At 38.7% G+C, this 21,027-nt stretch overlaps 1 protein-coding gene across 2 annotated transcripts in view; it reads right to left on the bottom strand.

Moving 5' to 3' along the window:
* Positions 1 to 21,027, bottom strand: part of PIP5K1B (phosphatidylinositol-4-phosphate 5-kinase type 1 beta) — a 62,025-nt gene that overhangs the window by 31,261 nt on the left and 9,737 nt on the right. For both annotated transcript variants that reach the window (XM_057432921.1, XM_057432922.1), the window contains 4 exons: positions 16,325 to 16,455; positions 7,720 to 7,837; positions 3,701 to 3,853; positions 1,635 to 1,934 (listed from right to left, as the gene is read on the bottom strand). In XM_057432921.1, the coding sequence (XP_057288904.1) occupies positions 1,635 to 1,934; positions 3,701 to 3,853; positions 7,720 to 7,837; positions 16,325 to 16,455 (702 nt within the window). The remainder of the gene's footprint in view (positions 1 to 1,634; positions 1,935 to 3,700; positions 3,854 to 7,719; positions 7,838 to 16,324; positions 16,456 to 21,027) is intronic.

Genomic DNA, 21,027 nt, shown 5'->3' with positions numbered 1-21,027 from the left:
GATAATTAAACAAGAAGTACTATTCATGTGCAAAAACAACGCTTTCCATCTTGCACCACAGGTGGCAGCAAACAACAAACTGATGTTCAGGATGCCTCTTCTATGTGATGAGTTGTTTTATTATGCAACACTCAGGATTCCTCTCAGACAAAGCCTATCTTCTCTTTCCACAACTGTGAACCTTATAAAACTCTGAGACCTGGATAACTCCCCTTTTACCTACTTCATATTTTCTTACCTTTGAACAGAAAAAAAAAATCCATTTTACAGCAATTTCCCCTGTCCACAATAGTCACTGAGTCCATTCACTAAGGTCCTCTCAAAGGACAATGGCAAGTAAGTATCCTTCTCTTGCCTTGAAAATGTTATGTAGACACTAAGCACTACCTTTCACTGAGGAAGAAATTACTTTGCTCCAGAAATAAGACCTCTGCCACTAGACACACACACACACCCCCTTCAGTTTCCTAGTTCTTGTTAATTTACAGACTTACTGAAGCAGTAATGAGCTTGCAGTTCTACAAGCTTGCTATCATATGTTAAAAACTCTCTTATCATATGTTACAAGATCTGTTATCATATATTACAAGCTCTGTTATCATATGTAACAACAGTACCACAGGGCTAATTGTGCCTCAGAAAAAAATAATAAAAATCTCCAAATCAGTGGAAAACAAGAACTAGAATCTAGAAAGCCTCTACTGGACTACTTCCCTACAGTAATTTGATCCACAGATGGATCAGTGAAATCCTGGATGTACAGACAAATAGGGAGACAGCCTACAGAAAGGGATTGTGAGGTTTTGCTGGATGATAAAAGTCAGTGAGTTGGCAATGTGCCCTGGCATGCAAAATGGCCAACCTTAACACGGGGTGCATTAAGCACAGCATAGCCAACTGGCTGAAAGATTGTTCGAGAACAGTCAGCATTGGTGCTGCCTCACCTCAAGTACTGTATGCAGTTTTGGGCTTCACAGAATAAAAGCAATATAAGAACATTAGCATTTGTCCGAAGGAGGGCAACAAAGCTGGTGAAAGCACTAGAGGACTTAACTTGTGAGGAATCGATGAGGAGATTAGATTTGTTCAGCTTAGAGAACATGAGACTGAGGGGTGACCTCATTGCTGTTTACCACTTCCTCACAAGGGGAGCAGAAAGGCTGGTGCTGATCTCTGGTGCCTGGTGACAGGATGTGAGGGAATGGCTTAAAGCTGCTCAGGGAACTTCAGATTGGATACTAGAAAAAAGTTCTCCAGTGAGAGGGAGGTCAAGCACTAGAACTAGTTCCCCAGGGAAGTGATCACGGCCCCAGGCCTGTTGGTGTTTAAGAAGTATTTGCACAACAGTATTAGATATACTGTTTAATTTTCAGGTTGTCCTGCGGGCATCAGGAGTTGGACTTGATGACTGTTGCGGATCCCTTCCAACTCCTGTCCAATTCCATGACCTCAGATCCCAGCTGCTTAACTAAAATACAAGCTTCATCAGTGCTTTGACATTCACAGGTTTTCCTAATTAAACTCCATAGAAAGGAATGGAGGTTAAACTTACAAAGCCACGTCCCACTCTGTTTTGCTGAGGTAAATATAGAACAGATAAAAACACAGAAGTTGAAACAGTATTTTTTACTTACCCGACAATCCCGCTGTAGTGTTTTCATTAGTGCACTGTGTGTTTCAGAGTCAAAATACAACCCTTCATGCATATCTTGCAAGAAATCCAAGTCTTTGAATGTAGGGTTGGACTTCTCCCTCTCTTTTCTTGATGCTCTCCGTTTGTATGTGGAGCCTTTCAAGTCATACGTGAAATGCATTTTCAAGGCTCGTGGCAAAACATTGTTCATTACAACGATTCTAATATTAATGCCTCCAGACTGAACACAGTACAGCCCATAAAACTTGGGTAGAAGAGTCCTTGGATTCTGGTTCAGATTCTAAAACAAAAGAGATTGTTAAATGTATCTATTTTCAATACCAAAGGACATTAACAGACATCAAAAAAACTACATTTTCTTATCCAATACTGTTTCTTTGACCAATTAATTTTCTTTGTGAGACTGTATTTGAGACAGCTAGCATAAATACTCCTTTTTGCCAGGAACATAGATAGGCCAAGAGCTAATCAGTAACTGCATGTATGCCAGATTTGTCTTTCTCACATTCCATGAAAGAGCAGACTAGAAGACAAAAAGAACAGACTAAAGTATCCCTGTGCTTGTTTCAGCTGAGGTAGAGTTAATTTGCTTTCTAGTAGATGGTACAGTTTAAACCACAACACTCCCAAAGATTTAGTTTATTTATTCTGACTTGAACAACCTTGCATTCTACCTGATGGAAGGAGTTTTGGTCAAATGTAGTTCTCATTACCTTGACTTGGATTCTGAAAAACAGAACCCCAGTGTCCACAAGGCTTTCCACATTGTTAGTGCCAAATGACTAAGCTGTCTCCACAGGTGTGTAAGGTCGTAACAGAACCACAACTGATCATCAGAAAAGTGTGACATAATCCAAATTCCACAACAGGCAAAAAACCCCACAAACAACTAGGAGAGGATAAAAGAGATGCGAGCAAAAATCCTCCTTCTGAAACTACTCTCAGTTTTTGGCATGAAAAGTAAGATGGGAAAACCAACTTCACATCTTACAAGCTTAATAAGTCACAACATACAACTATGGGAAGAAAGTGCTTTCAAAGGAAATAATCACAGTGATCAAAGTTTTATCCTTTAGAAACTGTTGCATATGGTAGCAGTGAGAATAAAGTTCTCAGGAACAAAGCAAAGTGGCCTTACATTCACTTGCACTAACTCAAACTTACACTAAGCTGATTATCAAGATTAGAAACAACAACAGGAAAAGTACCAGCCACCGTTGCTCTTTTTGATGCTGACAGTGCATTTTTTTTTTTTAACAAACAGTGAATCCATGTATTTCAGTGTAATAATGATAATATTCCTCATTTTAGTACAAGTGAGAGAGTAACTCTTCTAATGTCTGCTTAAGAAATCAAAGGAAGAGGAGTAAGGAAGAATCTCTGTTCGTATGTATAGAACCATAGAATAGCTTGGGTTTGAAGGGACCTTCAAAGGTCATATGGTCATATATGAGTGGCTTTTGTTTAAAAAGAAAAGGAGAATTAAGTTATATTTACTTTGGTTCAATGGTTTCCCTTTCTGATGATGGACACACATAAAACAATACAACTTAGAATTTGCCCTCAAAAAGCTCAGTTTAAAAATAAAGTTTTGAACAGATTATATGTATAAATGTATTTTTACATTACTGTTTTAACACACAAGAAATGGAAATTATAACTAATCCAGAAACAAAAGTGAAACTGACCAGTCTAGTTTCGTCCACTGAGTGAAATGCGAAGGATCAGCAAACACAAAATGGAGAAAAAAAGTAAAATTAGAAACTTAGAAACCTTTTTTTGTCACTAACTTACTAGAAGCAAAGTTTGGTATCAAATCAGAAGATGACATTCAGCTTCATTTTGAATGCTAAAATAGCAGCTATTATTATCTTCAGTATATTCTTGATTTATATTTATTCATTCCCTTAGGGGTAAAAAATGACAAAAATATTAAGAAACATGGATAAAGCCAATGAAGGATTAAAAACCAAATGAAACGAAATCTTCAGAAGTGTGACATGAAACAGGAATGCCACAGGTAAAATACAGACTTAAATTACTTACCATATAATAACCTGGCAAGAGCTTCTGAAGAAACTCAGCCTCTTTGTGTTGAACTGTTTTGATGATGAACTCGTCATCGCTAGTTACAAAAAATAAGGACCCACTGGCACCTGGGTTGGATAATTCAATTAAAGGCTCACTGCAGAGGGAGTACTGAAAGAAACAAAAATTGGTTTTCACTGCCAATGCATGTTTTATTCAAACACATTTTTAAAACAAAGAACTGCAGGTTCAGATAGGCACAAGAGAATCATGGAGCTTATTCTTCAGTCTTCAACCACAGAAACCCTAAATTTACAGCAGTGTAAATTTACAGTGAAAATTCCAGGCCAATATTTTAAGGCTTCAGTCTTTAAAAGAAAGAAAATTGCACAGGATGTGAATTGTGAGTAGCATAGGCACCAGGGAGTTATTCTTAGCAGTACAGTATGTCTTCTAGGTTTCTCAGAGCAAAAGGATTTAATGGTTTTAGTAACAAATATCTGGTTTATTGTGCATTGCTGAAGATGAGTTGAGCGACTCCACAAGAAAAACCAGTTTTGTTTCTTGAAAACAGCTTTCATCAAATTCAACTGGAGTCTTGCCACTGATTTCAGAAACTGGTGATAGCAAAGAAAAGCAATACAATCTAATAAGTATGTTCTTTTGTGAAAACCTGAACTAAAGAAGCATGCTTCCTATGGACTCTAAGCACTACCTTAATGCATTTTCTTACCCTGGCTCTAACTGAGGCTTTTCCCATGATCACAATTTTTAAGAGAGTTTTGCAAGCTATAAAAATGTTTTCTTTTTCTACCTCATTCTCCAAGTTCACTCAGTTCCAATTAATACAGAGTCCTTTCTTATTAATCCTGCAGTTGCCCTCGTCTACTGATAGAACAATACTGGTGTGTAATAACAGACATTCTGCACAAATCACTAGTTGTATTGCAACCCCTGTGTTTTTCTTGCCAAAATACATATTCATGAGTAATTCTTATTGTTGTAAGCATTTGAAACCAATTATCTTAAACAGTAAAGCTCCATAAAACAGTATAGCGTAAGCACAAGTTATTAACCTAAACTGTGTCATTTTACAGTTGAATTCATTCCTGTAAAATATGTCTACCCAGCAACTGCTGCTATATAAAGAGCCCAACTAGTTTTGACTGAATGCTTGTGAAAGCCAAATCAAAACTAAGAAGTAAGAAAATCCTCAAGTCCCTGGCAATTAAGTACTTTATGACCAAGAAGTTTCCCTGCAAACTACCAGTACCCCGTGAGGTGACAATTAATTCTACCAGCTGCTCAAATATGTTCACCCTTGTTATTGAGCCTGACTCCTATAGCACATTACTGCTTAACCTCCTTGGAAAAGGTGAAACTATAAATCTTTGGGCTTTTTTCATTGCAAAACAACAGTGACAACTCACATATGCTTGCTGTAATTTTCTCCTCTTTTTATTTTACTTTTCCCTTCAGCCACAATTGGACCAACACTTGGCATATTGTTATAATAGCGTATTTTACATACTGAATTGGAACTTCACTCACAACATGACAGATCCACATTTCATGGAAACGAGGGAGTCTGTTCAGCCAGAATCCTGACACGTACTATTGTGAATAAACTCTTAAACAGATGTTTTTGTTCATGACCAATTTGGAAAAGCGGCCCAAACTAAAACTAGTTTTGTTTTATAATCATAGTACCCCCTCTGATCACATCTGCCTCTGGACCTCAAGGGACTGCAGCTTCCTCTGATTGTGAAGTGTTGCCCATTTAGAATCAGAAACAACAGAAATAGATCCTGACCTGCTAACCCTAACAGATGCATACATCAGTTACCACAACACACACTAAAATTCTGACTGTATTTCAGAAAAATATCTGTTTGTTGAAGGCAATCTGTTTTTGCATTTTCCAGAAAAGAAGGTGCACTTATTCTTGAAGCTAGCTTCTCTACTTGCCCCCTTTTCTTGGAAACATACCACTAGAGTCTTTTGCTGTGCCAAGAAGAAAAAGAATCTGCAATAAGCTGACTTTACTAGAAATTTCCCTCAGACATTTTGTAGTTGAACAGTGTCACAGATATCATAACAGCAGCAAGCAGTCATTCTATAATCTTTAATTGATGCTACTGCAAATGCTTCCTTGGAATATAAGTTGCAGGTAACAATAGCTTTACTCTATGAAGTGCAGTCTTTTTAGCAGCTAACAACACTGCCTGCATACTTCATTTTTTTGCCAAATCCATAAGCAACTTATTACATAATGACACATCTGTCCCTCACAACATCCTCATCTCCTAACTGGAGAGGCATGGATTTTATGGATGGACCACTCAGTGAATAATGACTTGGCTGGAAGTTTGCACTCAAAGACTTGCAGTCAATGGCTCAATGTTCAAGTGGGGACCAGTGATGAGTGGCGTTCCTCAGGAGTTGGTATTAGGACTGGTGCTGTTCAATATCTTTGTTGTTGGCATGGACAATGAGATTGATGTGCCCTCAGCAAGTTTGCTGATGACACCAAGCTGTGTGGTGCATTTGACACACTGCAGGGAAGAGATGTCATGCAGAGGGACCTTGACAAGCTCAAGAAAGTGGAGTCTCCTTCCCTGGAGACATCCAAAACTCGCCTGGACACATTCCTGTGTAACATTATCTAGGTGTTCCTGCTCCGGCAGGGGGATTGGACTAGATGATCTTTTAAGGTCCCTTCCAATCTCTAGCATACTGTGATACCGTGAAGAAGTGGGCCCATGGGAAGGAACCTCATGAGCTTCAACAAAGCCAAGTGCAAGGTCCTCCATGTGGTTCAGGGCAACCCCCAGTATCAATACAGGCTGGGGGATGAAAGGATTGAGAGTACCCCTGAGGAGAAAGACTTGGTGGTGTTAGCTGACGTAAAGCTCAACATGAACCGGCAGTGTGTGCTCGTAGCCCAGAAAGCCAATCATATGCTGGGATGCATCAAAAGAAGCATAACCAGCAGGCTGAGTGAGGTGATTCTCCCCCTCTGCTCTCATGATACTCCATCTGCAGTACTGCGCTCAGCTCTGGGGACAACTATACAAGAGGGACCTTGGACTGCTTGAGCGAGTCCCGAGGAGGGCCACAAAGATGATCAGAGGGCTGGAGCAACTCTCCTATGAAGACAAGTTGGGAGAGTTGGGTTTGTTCAGCCTGGAGAAGAGAAGGCTCTGGGAAGACCTTACAGCAGCCTTCAACTAACTAAAGGGGGCCTACAAGAAACCTGGAGAGGAGCTTCTTACAAGGACATGCAGTGATAGGACAAGGAAGAATAGCTTTAAAATGAAAAAGAATGAGTTAACATAAAACTCTGACATATAAAAGCGCTAATTTGCACTGGGACTCTGATTTGTTGGGTGGACTGCCATGAGACAAACTGGCCACGAGGCAAACATCTAGAAAATTTAGCTCTGTAACACTACCCTTCCAAAAGCAGAACTACTGGTTAAATAAAATAGTGGATCCTTGTTCCTGGCAGCACACAAAGGGGTTTTACCAAGTAAAGGCTGCTTTTATGATAGCAGCAAATACAACTTTCTCACTTAAACAGCTCAATACTAAGGAGGAGTAAGTCTTCAAACTATAAAAGAAAGAGAACAAAGGCGATACTCTGAAGCACTTCTTTTCTGGCCTGTCACCCACTTTTCTCAGGGCTACATGGGAAGATCTGCAGACAAACACTTATTTAATGAAGTGAATGTAAATAATACAAGAGCACTTTATTAGAACTGAATTGGTAGAAGTCACACAGCTACTGATTATAGCTTCTCTAGAACCAAAACCTGAATGACTCAAGTCCATTAACACTAGTCAATTAGCAAGGCAGGTTTAAGATGCAGAATTAATTTTTTTGTAAAACACTAAAAGTATTCACTAGTTATGAACTACTTCATGAATAAAATTTACTATCCATTTGGGCACCATTAAAGCATCCTTTTCTTTCACTATGAAACTAGTACATATTATAATAATTTGTAACTCAAAAGAAAACTGCAGTATCTTACCAAGTAATCACCAGGCTTGATACCAAAAAGTTCTCTGAAATAGCGGAAGGCAAGAGGTGCATACGTCTTAAATCTGAAGTCAGGGAAATGATGAGCAGGGGTGAGATTGCTCCCTTCACTGAAAACAAAAACAAAAATAAACCAAACCCAATTATTTTTGAGCATTTTTTAGCAACTTCCTTCTTGCAGCTAGTTTTACTGTAAAGTTGCTTAACTCAACCATTGGCCTTCCGAGACAAAAGTCACAAATGCAGATAAACCTCCCTATCACTGTTAGTCAGTGTAATAGACACTGAGAGACATAATACAATACAGCCAGCAAATTCCTTTTTCGCTCCTTAAAGGGAATGACTCTTTTCACCACCCATATCCCTTTACATAAATATCGGGTTTTAACTAATGCTACAATTTCTCATAGCCCTCCAAAGTAAGCCAGCCTAATAGTTTACTGACACAGGAAGGCTCACCGTCACCTCATGAAAGTTCTTGCAAAAATTCTGGAAGTCAGTGCAGCAAAACAACTTCATACTCGCTTGGTGACCTGAACTGGTTTGCAGGGAAGTCAGATGGATACTAAGGACAGCACAGCACTGAGGGCAGAATCATGCAGCCAGAGCAATGGGAAGGATGCAGGACTACATACATATTTTAATGGCAGCAAACATTGATTGGCTCTGCCTTATTTATGAAACAGCATTCTCAGCATTAGTCTCTGATTTCAAAGTGGTTTTCTATTTGTCTTCCTGTCAAGTCATATATTTTACCTCACTTCAGTCTAAACCAGCACTAGCTTACATGCTCAGTTGGTTAAATAGGAACACAAGGTACAGACCCTTAGGGGAATTCTGCAGAACAGTATGCAGTTATGTGCAAGCTACAGATTCAAACTAGAAGAGGCACAAAGACTACTAGGGTGACCAGCCTACAAGTCAGCTGAAGGAAGAGGTCAGCAGCAAATTCTGCCAGAAGAAAACAAACAAACCAAAAACACCACCACCCCCCTCACCCTACTTGCTTGTGGTTTCATTTATGATGGAACCAAAAGAAGGCTTTTAAGTAGAAGTGTTCTATGCTATGATTTCAACACAAACAAGAGCAGTTTTAAGACAAAGTTTGGTCAGTCTCTGAATGGTTTGATAAATGAGCACAAAATCCATGGCTTGACACAGTGGATGAAATCAGCTCTTCCAGTACTTGTTTAGTCATTTACCCTAACTAAATTATTCAGAAATGCAGCATGTACCTCTATGACTGGCAAGAAGAATATCCAAAGTAAGTAATATCCAAAAAGAAAAAGAAAAAAAGCTATGGATTCACACAGCTATGAAAAGGAATAAATTCCAAGCAACATTCCTGCAAAGGCTAAATTAAGCATCATGAAAATATTTAAGAGCTTTGATCTTGTACAATTAATGCTTGTCGTAAGAATTTGTCACCTTCCATCAATAACCATTTGATGACAATTCTACACAACCCACCTTAGCTGCCCCTGCATACGTACCACCAAAATCCAACAGAACTGAACTGGTAATTAAGCAGTGTGAACAAGCTTTCTCAGGCTTTAGACTGATAATGCATACACTCTAACTCTTAAATAGGAGAAAAAAGGAGGGGGGGGAAAAAAGCCCTGATTTTTATTTGGGAATTACATTTGGGATGTGGAAAACCAAGAACGAATACAAAAACATTAGAAAACTACTACTTCTTGGAGTTCTAAACCATACAGTTAACAGTTAGTGAAGGCTATCTAGTCCTAATGAACCCATCTGATCACTTTATAATCTACTGTATCACAATTTCAAGGCAGTAAAATAAAATCCACATGCATTTTGTTGTTCCACTATATAGTAAATAATGAAAACCAGTAGAATGCTAGGCTGAAGTTGGTAGTTTTTCTTTTCAGTTAAGACTGGCGAATGCTTTTACTTATAAGGTCTTTCAGCTGATCAGAACACTGACAGTTTCATCTGAATTAAGTTTCATATACCTAGATGCATCTCACTGAATATTTGTGCAATATGAGGATGCCACAGGGGTAACATATAGCTACACTGGGGACCTGGAGGCATACTTGTAAATACATGTAACTGTTGTAAGAAGCCGAGAGTTAAGATGCAGAACAGATGAACCACCACATCACTGTCAGGTAAGATTAATCCTCTAAACTTTATGCAAAAGTCCTGTCTTTCAGTACATAACTACCTTTATAAATCTGCTTCCTGCAACCGTAACTTAAAAGCTTTTTTTGTGAAAGTGTGGCAATAAATAGATTCCCTGTCTTTACTATACCAGAATATGTACCATGATCGGAACTTCACCAGGCTGAATTTAAGATAGGTTTGCTATGAAAATACCATGAGTCTAAACCTTTTAGTAACTTTATATGGTGTAAAATGATCAATTCTGGGTCTACAGATGGACAGCAATGCATAGTAACTGGAGATTTATTCCAGAGTAATTGCAAACAGCAATTATTTTGGAACAGCATTGACAGAGAGGCAATTTATGTATTTAGAGCATGTGAGCTTGATTTATAAGTGTGTAACAGTCAATTTCACTATGCAGACAAGTTTCTTTGTAAAATAATATTTAAAAATCCCTTTTAGTAAAGGTCTTCTGTTAAACATACTAATTCATTTCAGCTTCACTGCCTAATAGAATAGTTTACAGGATCCCAACAGTAAGCTCTTGTGTGATGCAAGAATCAAGCCTGACACAAATGTATGATTTACTGGTAACTCCTCTGGAAGAAAGTTTGTAAGATTTTTTTGTTGCTACTTTTAACAGAAAAAGTAGCCTTGTCTCCAGTAATTTCTTACAGCAATGGAAAATTTCAAATTCCTTGTGGCTGAGTATGTCCTTATTCTTGCCTGAAAAGGACAGTTTCTACTGTACAGAATGCTTGAAGTAAATACACCTCTACCTTATTTAGACATGAAATTACTCACCTTCTACTTTATTAGCTCTTGAGAATTGTGGTTTTTCCCCACATTTTCTTGGCACATTTTACAGGGTGTTTCATTCTTGCTGGATAAAGTATATGCACAAAGCATCACATATAACAATTTTTAATCAGGTTAGGGAGTTTCATGGGGACAATTATGTCTTTGAAGTTGAAGAAGAAAAATACCTGTGATCTGATGACAAAAAAATCTACCTGCAAAACAGAGCTCTGGATATAACAGAAATGTATCATAAAAAAAGAGGTAATCATTTATTTTTTCCTGTCAGATAGTTTAGGAAAGGAAAAATAAAGGCTTTTAATACCAGCTTTGGTTCTGGCAATCTTGAGGAATTCAAGTCTCTGTGTACAAGCTACCACAAGCAATACAGCTGGAAAGATTAGGAAGCAACTGTAACTTATGAGGTATTTTAATAACCTTGGCTGTAGGACCACACAAAAGAAAAGCTTGGCAGGTAGAACAATAAAAAGACATATGAAACTTACTGTGAGAGTTTGATTTAATACTTCAATTTTAGTTTTTTTTTTTTTAAATCAAGCACACCTAGAAATGACAGTATGTTCATTTTGACCTGTTTTTTACTAAATGTTTATAGTTGATTTAAAGCATAGACTGTGCAGTATCAAACTAAAAATGAACTATATTTGTAATGGACAGGCTTGAGAGAAATTTGCTAACCAAGAGACCCAGATACGTTTGTTGGCAGCTTTTTTTACTGTGGCCTCACCCTAGTAGGACATACTTAGGAGACAGCACACCTATGTGAAGTGGCAGAGAAGGCCAACTGCATCTCTTGGTAGCAAACCTGCATTGCAGAGCAATGTTAATAGGCTCTGATGTAGCTGTTAACAAAAGAAATAATCACACTGTAGTTGTGGGCCCATGTACACCCTTCTTGTATGTACTGTAAAAAGAGTGAAGAGGCGGAACACCTCAGTTCTCTTTTTAAAGCAGCTCTTTTTAAAATCTTAAAATCAAAATAAAACACCTAAAGTTAAAGGTTCCCAATATTAAAAACTAAAAGTATGCAATTTTAGTTTCCCTGTTCTTGGATAAAGGTGCTCTTTCACAATCAAAATGTGTTTAAGTTTTACAAACTGTACCCAATAAATACCTACTGACAGACTGGGTAGTGCTTTGGCGTATTTATTTTCTATATATCATTTCAGGAAAGCAATTATTTCCTACACGATGGAAATGAATATTATGGTTACCTGTACAAATGGGTGTGTGTTGGTTTTCTTCATACTGTGGGATAAAGTCCAGTAGTAACATCCTTGTTTCCCACCATATATTCTCCTATACTTTTGGTTACTATGCTATCCTAAGCAGCTGCCCTCAAGGCAGCTTTGAAATATACCTGTGAATAGTAAATATCTTCAAAACAAGCAAAGTCAATAATATCTATGTAACAGCTGAATACATAGACATTTTCTTACAATGATAATGTCTATTTCACAACCAACTAGAAATGCCCTTTAAGCAAAGGGTATCAGAGTACTGTAGAAATAGTTTGTCTACATAATCACACAAGTACTCAGGTTATCACAGGTTTACCTAGAATTTGACAGCATAATAGAATCATAGGACTTTCCAACCTAGCTGACTTTTTAAGATAATGAAATCCAACTTTTACCACAGGACTGCCAAGTCCACCACTAAACCATGTCACTAAGGGCATCTACATGTTTTCTGAACTCTTCCAGGTATGGTGACTCAACCACTTCTACGGAAAAAGAAGTAGCTAAGACCAGTAATTTATAATAAATGTCTTTTTGTTTTTGTTGCCACACTAACCCCATTTCACATACTATTTGTTTTGCAAACAGAAATTACTCTCTCCTCTCTGTGTATCTCTCTACTGACTAAGAAGTGTGTCAGAACTTGGGTCATCCTGTGTATCTCTGCAACTGAAGCACCAAAGAAGAGCAGCAGTGCTTTATCAAAGGCTTCAGGCCACTTTCTTATCTGTCTTGTGAAACTGCCCAACTGGAAACATAGGCAGCTAAGCATCAGTGTGAACATTTGAGTATCATTCACATTGAGCCTGCAGAGCATTCTATACTTCTTTAATTACAAAGACACTACTTAGCCCATTAGGAAACCTAATGTATAGGTTTGGTACAAATATACTTCCAAGGCCAAGTGTCAGTTTTCCTCATTTTTCTAAATCAGTCCCCAAAAACATACAAGAAAACAGTACACTTCAGTTTTAGACATAGGGTAAAACCCTGAGTGGTCCTTTTTTCTTCTGACTACTTCTGTGTTCTGTCATCCAAATGCTTTCGTAATACAATACTGAGCTTTTGACATTAAATAGCAGAAAGCACTGAATAATATTTCATTAGCATCACAAGAAAGCAATATGCAATTGAGCCATTTTGCTATACAGATGACTGTAGCTGTAGAGTGCTTACAGGTCAACAGCATCTAACAGACCTACTAGTTAAATTAGAAACCATAGCAAGTATCTCAATATGAAGGGTGTAGACCCTAAAAATAAAGCATATTAGCAAGGGAAGTGCATAATACTGATTACCACCTTGCTGCAAAAAAGGTCAGACTCACAGGTGTGCTTAGCAGCAGCCTCCACCTAAGAAAACAAGGAGATGGAGTTTGAAACATACCAGTCTGTTCCAAATACTCTGCATTTCTGAAGCTGCATATGACTCATTAGCCAAAGTTAGCTGACAGAATGGAGCAGCTTCTGTTTGGCTTGTCAAGCACCGCTTTTGGAAAACCAGCCTATTTAGCTAGTATGTGTCTGCTGGAAGAGCTTAGGAAGCTGCCCACACTGCCGACTCACAGGCAGCTTCATGGCCCCATACCCCAATGACCAGCTTGAGCAATCACTGTCTTATACAGATAGCCTTATTAGCTCAGCAATGAGTCTTTCTGACGATGGCCACCTTACTTTAAGCCAGCTCTACACTTGAACCAAACAGCTCTGAAAACACTGCTGTGACCACACTGCAGAAATGACTAGTTTGGAGACAAAATGTGCCACCAAGAAATGAACTGGCTCCAACCAAGGAAGTCAGGGGTATAGAGCATAATGCAGGAAGGGGAGAATATGCCCCACACAGCTGGGTGACAGGACAGGGCACAGAGAGCACAGGCAGGACGCACAACCTTCCCACTGAACCCTCCAGCCACTGCTGCAGCACAGATTTCCACAGCAGTGTTTAAAAGCCAAAAGAAAAGCTACCTGGGAGTAGTTCCTCCTGTGTTCTCACCCTATTCAGGGAGCTGGGGGAGACTTCAGACACTGCCTCCAGAATCAACTAGGTCACTGTAGGCTGCCTTTTCTTCTCAGTCCAAATGGCACATTTACACAGTACCATTTAAACTGGATGGTAGTTCTCAATTAATCTTTTATAGCAGCCCCTAGTAATACCTACCTTAGTTCCCAAAAGCCGCATGTTATCAACTCCTGGGCAGCCCAAAGAGAAAGGGACAAAGGAGGTGCCACAATGTGAAGCAGAAAACAACAGAGGCACTTTTCCACCCCCTCCAACACTACAACGTACAAATGAAAGCAAGCACCTCTGCAATTCCAATCCACCCACTGTACAGAACTACCTGTACTTCCCAAAAAGTCACTTCCTGAAACAAACACTTAAATGAATCTGGACTAAACTCTGACCAATTTAACCCAGTTACAAAGTAACTCAGGACCCGGCATATCTTGTAGCCTATGGAGTTACTTCTGAATTATTTCAGTGGCTTCCACAATAAGCAGAGCAGTTACATTCAGGTCTGAATGACTACTTTTTAGCCCTAGCATTTTTCTCTCTCCTTCATGACTCCTGAACACCACTGGAACTGTTTTGCTGTGGTTACTAAAGCTGAGGTACAGGCAATGCTGAGGTTTATTGCAGGGGCAGAGAAAGACTCAGAGCCTTTTTATCTTCTGCAACTGATAAAATTTATAAACAGCTGTTGACTAACAGTAAAAGGGCACAGAGAACAGTGTTTTGCCCACTGGAGCACAGGCTGCTGTTCCATTGCATTTCTACTACCCTAGGTCTATTTTGTCACTGCGACCATAATAGCCTCCTGTTGTCAGTGCAGCAGGTGTGCCTGTGACTCTGCAAAACAGCTGTCCTCTCAGGTCACTGCCACACCCGAGTGAAACAAGGGGGACACAAGGGAAAACATGGGAGGAAGGTGGAGTAGCACAGCTGTTGTTATGAGCTGGCCACAGTGAAGGGCAAGCTCATCTAATAGCCTGCCTGGAGCTGCAGCTGAATTATGAGTACACAAAGCAAGTGGAAAAATCTGTTCCTTGCTTGGTAAGCACCTGCTTTCAGCACCACCCTTGCTGTACTGTCAGGTTCTCCTCCAGCTGTGGACATTGGCAAAAAGTTTACTTAACCTCAGCTTGCTCCAGGGGTGCTTCCAGGTAAAAGTAAGCCCACTAGACCAGCAGGTGTAACTAATTGCTTTCAACCCAGACCAATCCAAAGGGGGAGGCAAAACAAAAACTCTAAAGCAATGACTTTTAATAATACTCCTTCAATACTATTACTAGAAACTAAGGAATGTAATGTAAAAGCTTTATTTCATGTAAGAAATAAATTTTCTTCTCCTTAAATGACACTTCAGCTCAGAGGAAAGCAGGAGTTGTATCAAGCAAATTCATGTGAGGAGAGAACAACTTTCATGAGCCAGCAATTATTTTGTACATTGTCAGTTTTTTGTTTTAGCAACATTGGTAATTTTTTATGATTGTAAATTATTAGAAAACATTTACAAAATAGCAATCAAACTGCACATGAACAAAACTTATAAAAATTCCTAGAAAGCCTTCAAAAATTCAAGGAATACTGCACACATCACATGTCCTTACAGAAATGTTGGGCGTTATTGGAACTCAGCACTTTTTTTTTTTAAGGACCCAGATAATACTGAACAAAGCAAGTCAGACTGGTTTTATTTTTCCTAACTTTTGTTATCCATTCATAAAATATGTAACTTGAAAAAGTTACACAGCCCTATACTTCAGCTTCTGAATCCCCCAGATGAGTACAGATGTCTTTTTCCCTCATCAGCAGTACTGATTATAGCATCAACTTGGCAGTGATACAAACTGGGGTGGACAAATGCAAAGCAGTAATTGTGCACAACCTGTAGACAGCTAGTAACAGCTGAATCACAAGCTGAAGTCCTGGCTATAATGTTATAATGTAGTGTAAATTCTTATATTACTCTTAACACTGCAGGACTTGAATTTTCATAAATTTTGACAACACCTCAGCAAAATAGTATTATTCTCAGTTTTTAGAAACTAAATGGAAATTAAACAAACATGTGCCTGCTGGACATAATACTTAATTGCGTATAGATCCACAAATCACTTCCAATTGTAATTAACAGCTCCTTAATTGAAAGTGTCACAATTGCTTTCCTTCTCCAGAAGTGACAAGTCTCAAATCTTCAGTTGAAGTGTCATATTCTCAGTTTTCTACCTGCCTTCATTTTCAATGATGACATGAATAGGATAATGTTCAATTTATAATACATGGATTTTACTCTAACCCCATTTCATTAGAACTGGAAAATAACACTTGTTTGAAATATTTGGTTAGAGTTTCCTTATGAAATTCTATCGAAAATAAATTTAATAGGCTTGTTCTTACCTTGGTAGAAAGACACTTTCTACTACATAGAAGTCTTGCATAAGAACATCTCTGTCTGGTTTTGATGTAAGGTTTCCCACTGTGTATCCTATTCCCAGCTGGATAGCACCTTTAATAGCTGAGGATGCAGTCTGTACAGAAAGTAAGAATTCAGGGATGAGTTTGCTAAAAATAGATTTATTAGTAACATTGTAACTTAATAATTTTTGTAATAATAATGGAGTGTCATCTTTACCTCTTAGACCTCAGAGGGATGACTGCTCTTCAATTAAAAATATACAGGAAGCACTATGTTTTAGCAGAAGCTTCAAAAATCAATTATTTGGTTGTACACACTGTGACTTTTCAAACTGCCCAAAAAATGTAGACAGTGGGTTGTAACATCAGAGAATCACAGAATACCAGGTTAGAAGGAACCTCAAGGATCATCTCATGCAACATTTCTTGGCAAAGCTACAGGCCAGCAAAGTATCTCAGCAGCCTGTCCAGATGAGTCTTCAAAGTGTACAATTTTGGGGAACCCACCAGTTCCCTGGAGAGACCTTCCCAATGGCTGACTGTTCTTATAGTGAAAAATTTTCCCCTTGTGTCCCAGGGGAATCTTCCCAGGAATAACTTGTACCCATGACTCCTCATCTTTCCCATGTGACTCCATGTAAAAAGGCAGCCTTCATCTTCTTTGTAGCCACGTTTTAAATACTGAAACATGGTGATCAAGTCTCACCTGAGCCGCCTTTTTCTCAAAGCTAAACAAATCCAGCTCTCTCAGCCCTTCCTCACATGACAGGTTTCCCAGTCCTTTGACCATCTTTGTGGCCCTTCTCCGGATAACCTAGAGCTTGCCCACATCTTTTCTATATAGTGGAAACCAAAACTGAACAAAGTATTACAGGTGTGGAATAATTCCTGACAAGCATGGAATAATGACTCCTTTATCTCTGATGGTGATGCCCTTGCATCAACCTGGATTTTTGATCCCAAGGCCTGAGACTCAACTGTGCTGGTAAAGACAGAGGTGAAGTGTTGAGAACATCTGCCTTTTCAGTGTTCATTACTGATTTACCTCTCCTGTTTAACAGCGGGACAATAATTTCATCTGTTTCTACTTGTTTTAACCCTTTCTTGTAGGTCAGGTTTTGTAGGCCATTCTCTAGCCAATTTCAGTTCAAGCTTTTGCTTTCCTAACTGCATCCCTGCACATCCTGGCAATGCCCTTCTAGTTCTTCATGCTTATTTGTTCACTTTTCCATTGTCAGTATGCTTCCATAAGAGTGACTTGACATGATCTGATGCTTACATCAGAGTGAAGTGACTTAAATTCAACAAATAAGGCTTGAAAGGGAGAAAAGGGTTCAAAAGTACAGCACAAAACTCGGATAAATGTATGCACATAAATTGAGACTATCTCTGAAACTTTCTCACACTGACTAGACAATCCTACTTGATGGATTAAAAATTACGGCAGAACTGAGTAAAAATAAGAAATTGGTAAAGAAAGGAATCCTTATGAAAAAATTGAAGGAGTGAATAAAGAAAACCATTGGGAAGGGAAAGAAGGCTATCAGTATCTTCCCTTGGTATGGTGTATTTTCACCAGTCTGAAGATGCTATTTTGGTGTCCTTTTTCAGGTTTTAACTCCCACTCACCAAACAAGGAAGAGACTGTAACAGAGGAAGCAGACAACACCAGAAGTTTCATGATCAGAACTACTTCAGCACTCCAACAAAAACATTTCAGGAGTGAGAATTACATAAGAAAGGGTTCAAGAATACGAAACTACCCTTGTTATAGTTCTCGGAACAGCATATACTAGAGTGAGTGCTTCACTTTAGTAAATAGAAGACAGAGATGTGTAGCTCCTAAATAATTAAGACTGCACACCAAGCAGAACTTGCACTTGCGTAACAGTTTAGAACAGGCAATTTGGTGGGAACAAACAACACCACCATTCTGAGACTACTACTTTGACTACTAAAAAGATTTGGGTTTGTGTCATAATAAGATTCACATTTTTCTTTCCTTGAAAGGCCTCTATTCATGAATGATTAATGCCCAACAAAAGCAGTACTTATGTAACTTCGATCAAACCAATACTCATACAAATAGTTTCTGCTTCATAGCTGGATGCCCATCTTGTTCAGTGCCACAGTAAGGGACTATGTCTGAAATAGCACAGTACCACATTTTATTAATGAGAGAGGATAAGCTATGCCAAAAAAAAAAAAAAAAAAAGCCAACCCCCCCCCCCCCCCCCCCCGAAACCAAAAAAACCCAAACCAAACCAAAACACACACACTCCCTCCTCAAACCAAGGCAGATAAGCCTGGCAATGTGATTTCAAGGGGAGAATTCTGGATCACCTTTCAAGTTCATGAACAATTTCTGTAGAATTTCTGAAAATTCAAAAGAAGACCTGCAGTCCTTTGAGGGGCAGACTGTCTACCAGTATGGTGTAGACCTTACCCACAAGGATATCTTCTTGTTAATTTCCACTCCTATTGAAAAGTGCCATTAGTAGTCACTCATCATTTCTGGAGCAGTGACAGCAACAGCTTTAACAGAAAAGCAATGTTATGAAATCATTCAGGATACTTTAACAACTGTTTTGAAACAAACTGATAGCAATTACAGGATGCTGAAGGCAAGTGCTGGCCCAAAGTCCAGTCTTTGTGAATCACTGTTACAAATTAACCCTAACAAAAACTGGTCATCCAATATCCCCTTATCAAATGCCAAGTTTCTGTTTTCAGAAGCCTTTAAATGAAAACAAAACAAACCTTGAAATTTGTCTCAATGCAAACACTTGTCTTGGTTTATTATTATTTTGTGATTAAGAAAGGAATTCAAGGATAAGAAAAAACTGCCTTTCAAGCCTTAGAGGAAATGTTCTTGATTAATTAATTTTACTACTATGAAAATGTATTTACTGGAATCTACAAATGCAAATGGAAAAATGTACTCTCTCACTCATTTTTCCTTACTCAGGCATCTCTTTTAATGCTCCTGAAAGCAGCAAAATGTGGTTTTAAACCTAAGCACCTTACTTCTTTGATTTTTTTTTATTACTCTCCTGCTTTAGAACGAGAAATAACATTCAGCAACTTTCTGTAACAGTTCTCTCATTTAGAGACTGAAATAATTTTTCCTTCCTATGAGCCTTATGAAGAGGTTTAGAAAGTGGCCTTCAGTCTATATATCAGCTGTAACTGTATGTGACAGGGGACACTGATTGTACAGTGACTTTTTTACTTAACAGCTTCTGAAGCTCTAAGAAACAAAAGGATGAGAATAAGCATCAGGATAAACAACTTCAGTTGATGAAGTTTAGACTATGAGACTAAATGGATTTGCAGCAAATGGTGCACACTGTGACAACTGTCTTTGCTATCTAAAGAGGCACAACAAAGGAAAGATTTTACTACCCTCCTCCTTTTGCTGACTAGAGTACTACTGTCTACTGCACAGGTACTTTGGTGCTTTTTGTACTAACAATGAAAAGAGAAACCCATAAAAATGTTGGCAGTTTCACATTAAACTACCTTTTACTGGCTTTGATACTGTGGATCCTAACATGCTAGGCCAGAATCTGTCCTTGGCAACATATAACAGCATAAACTTCAATGGGCACACAACCTCAGACCAACCAAGGTCTTACTGACTTATATTAATCTTCACTTGTGGTGCTGTGAAAAGGACAGACCTGTTCTTTACTTTGCAGCCCCCCAAACCTATGCATCGGTACTCTTCCCGCTGTGCCAGCAAGTTTCTCTGTGTCCAGCCACACTGGTTACAAAAGAGCTGACAGAGGTTTTCAGTGGTACCAGTTTCCCAATTCATGTAAGCACCAATATCAGCCACTCAGCTGAATAAAAAAAAAAACACCACCTCACATCCTCACAGAATAAACCAAACTGGATAGGGCTTATGTTTGTCTTTCTACTGGCTGCAGGAGGACAATTTGGAACTAGCAAAAAGCCTACTTCCTCAAAATTAATGTCATCACCTCCGGAACATATCTCAAGGAACACTGAATTGATACTATCTCTGTTTTGTGCCATATAGCCAGCCAGCACATGCTTATCTTGATAGTGGGACCTCTATGTTTCTCATCAATCCATAATCAGAATCAGGTACAGCTTCTCTCAACTCTAGGTTTTCAACAAAAGTTAGTTCAGGAGAGAAAACAGAGAGTTTCACACAAATTCATGTTAAACTGTGCCTTACATAGATACTGAGAAGTAAAGCATGAAATTATACAATTAAGTACAATGTAAATTGCAATTCCTGCAGCCATGCAAACTGAGAAATTGCCCATTCCCTGTACTCTTGCCCCAGAGTGCCAGTATTTCAAAGCAGGTAGCGACGCTTCTCTCTCACCTAACACCAGTTGCCTATTAAATGGAAGCAGTTCGGCAAAGGGAAAAGAGCTGGATTTCAGGAATAGATGTACTGGGGTTAAAGTGCATCAGAAGAATTTCTAAACTGTTGAGACAAAAAGTGCTTCCACAGTTTTATCTCTGTACATAAAAGCTTAAGTTCTTTTAATTCTGACAAAGCCTACCTTTGCCCCTTTTTTCAAAAGTAACTATATATTTTCCTGTATTTGCCACATGGCATTGGTAGAAGGCCTGTAGAGATGGAAAACTGTATGTGCAGTCATAAATCATAACAACTTACAGGATGAAAACAGAATATAACACAG

This window comes from Pezoporus wallicus, unplaced genomic scaffold (assembly GCF_028554395.1).
Source record: "Pezoporus wallicus isolate ANWC-B61680 ecotype Strahan unplaced genomic scaffold, APGP_CSIRO_Pwel_v1 contig_2910, whole genome shotgun sequence".
NCBI classification, from domain to species: domain Eukaryota; kingdom Metazoa; phylum Chordata; class Aves; order Psittaciformes; family Psittacidae; genus Pezoporus; species Pezoporus wallicus.
Note: the sequence above shows the minus strand (reverse complement) of the source record. Positions and strands in the feature narration are given on the sequence as shown.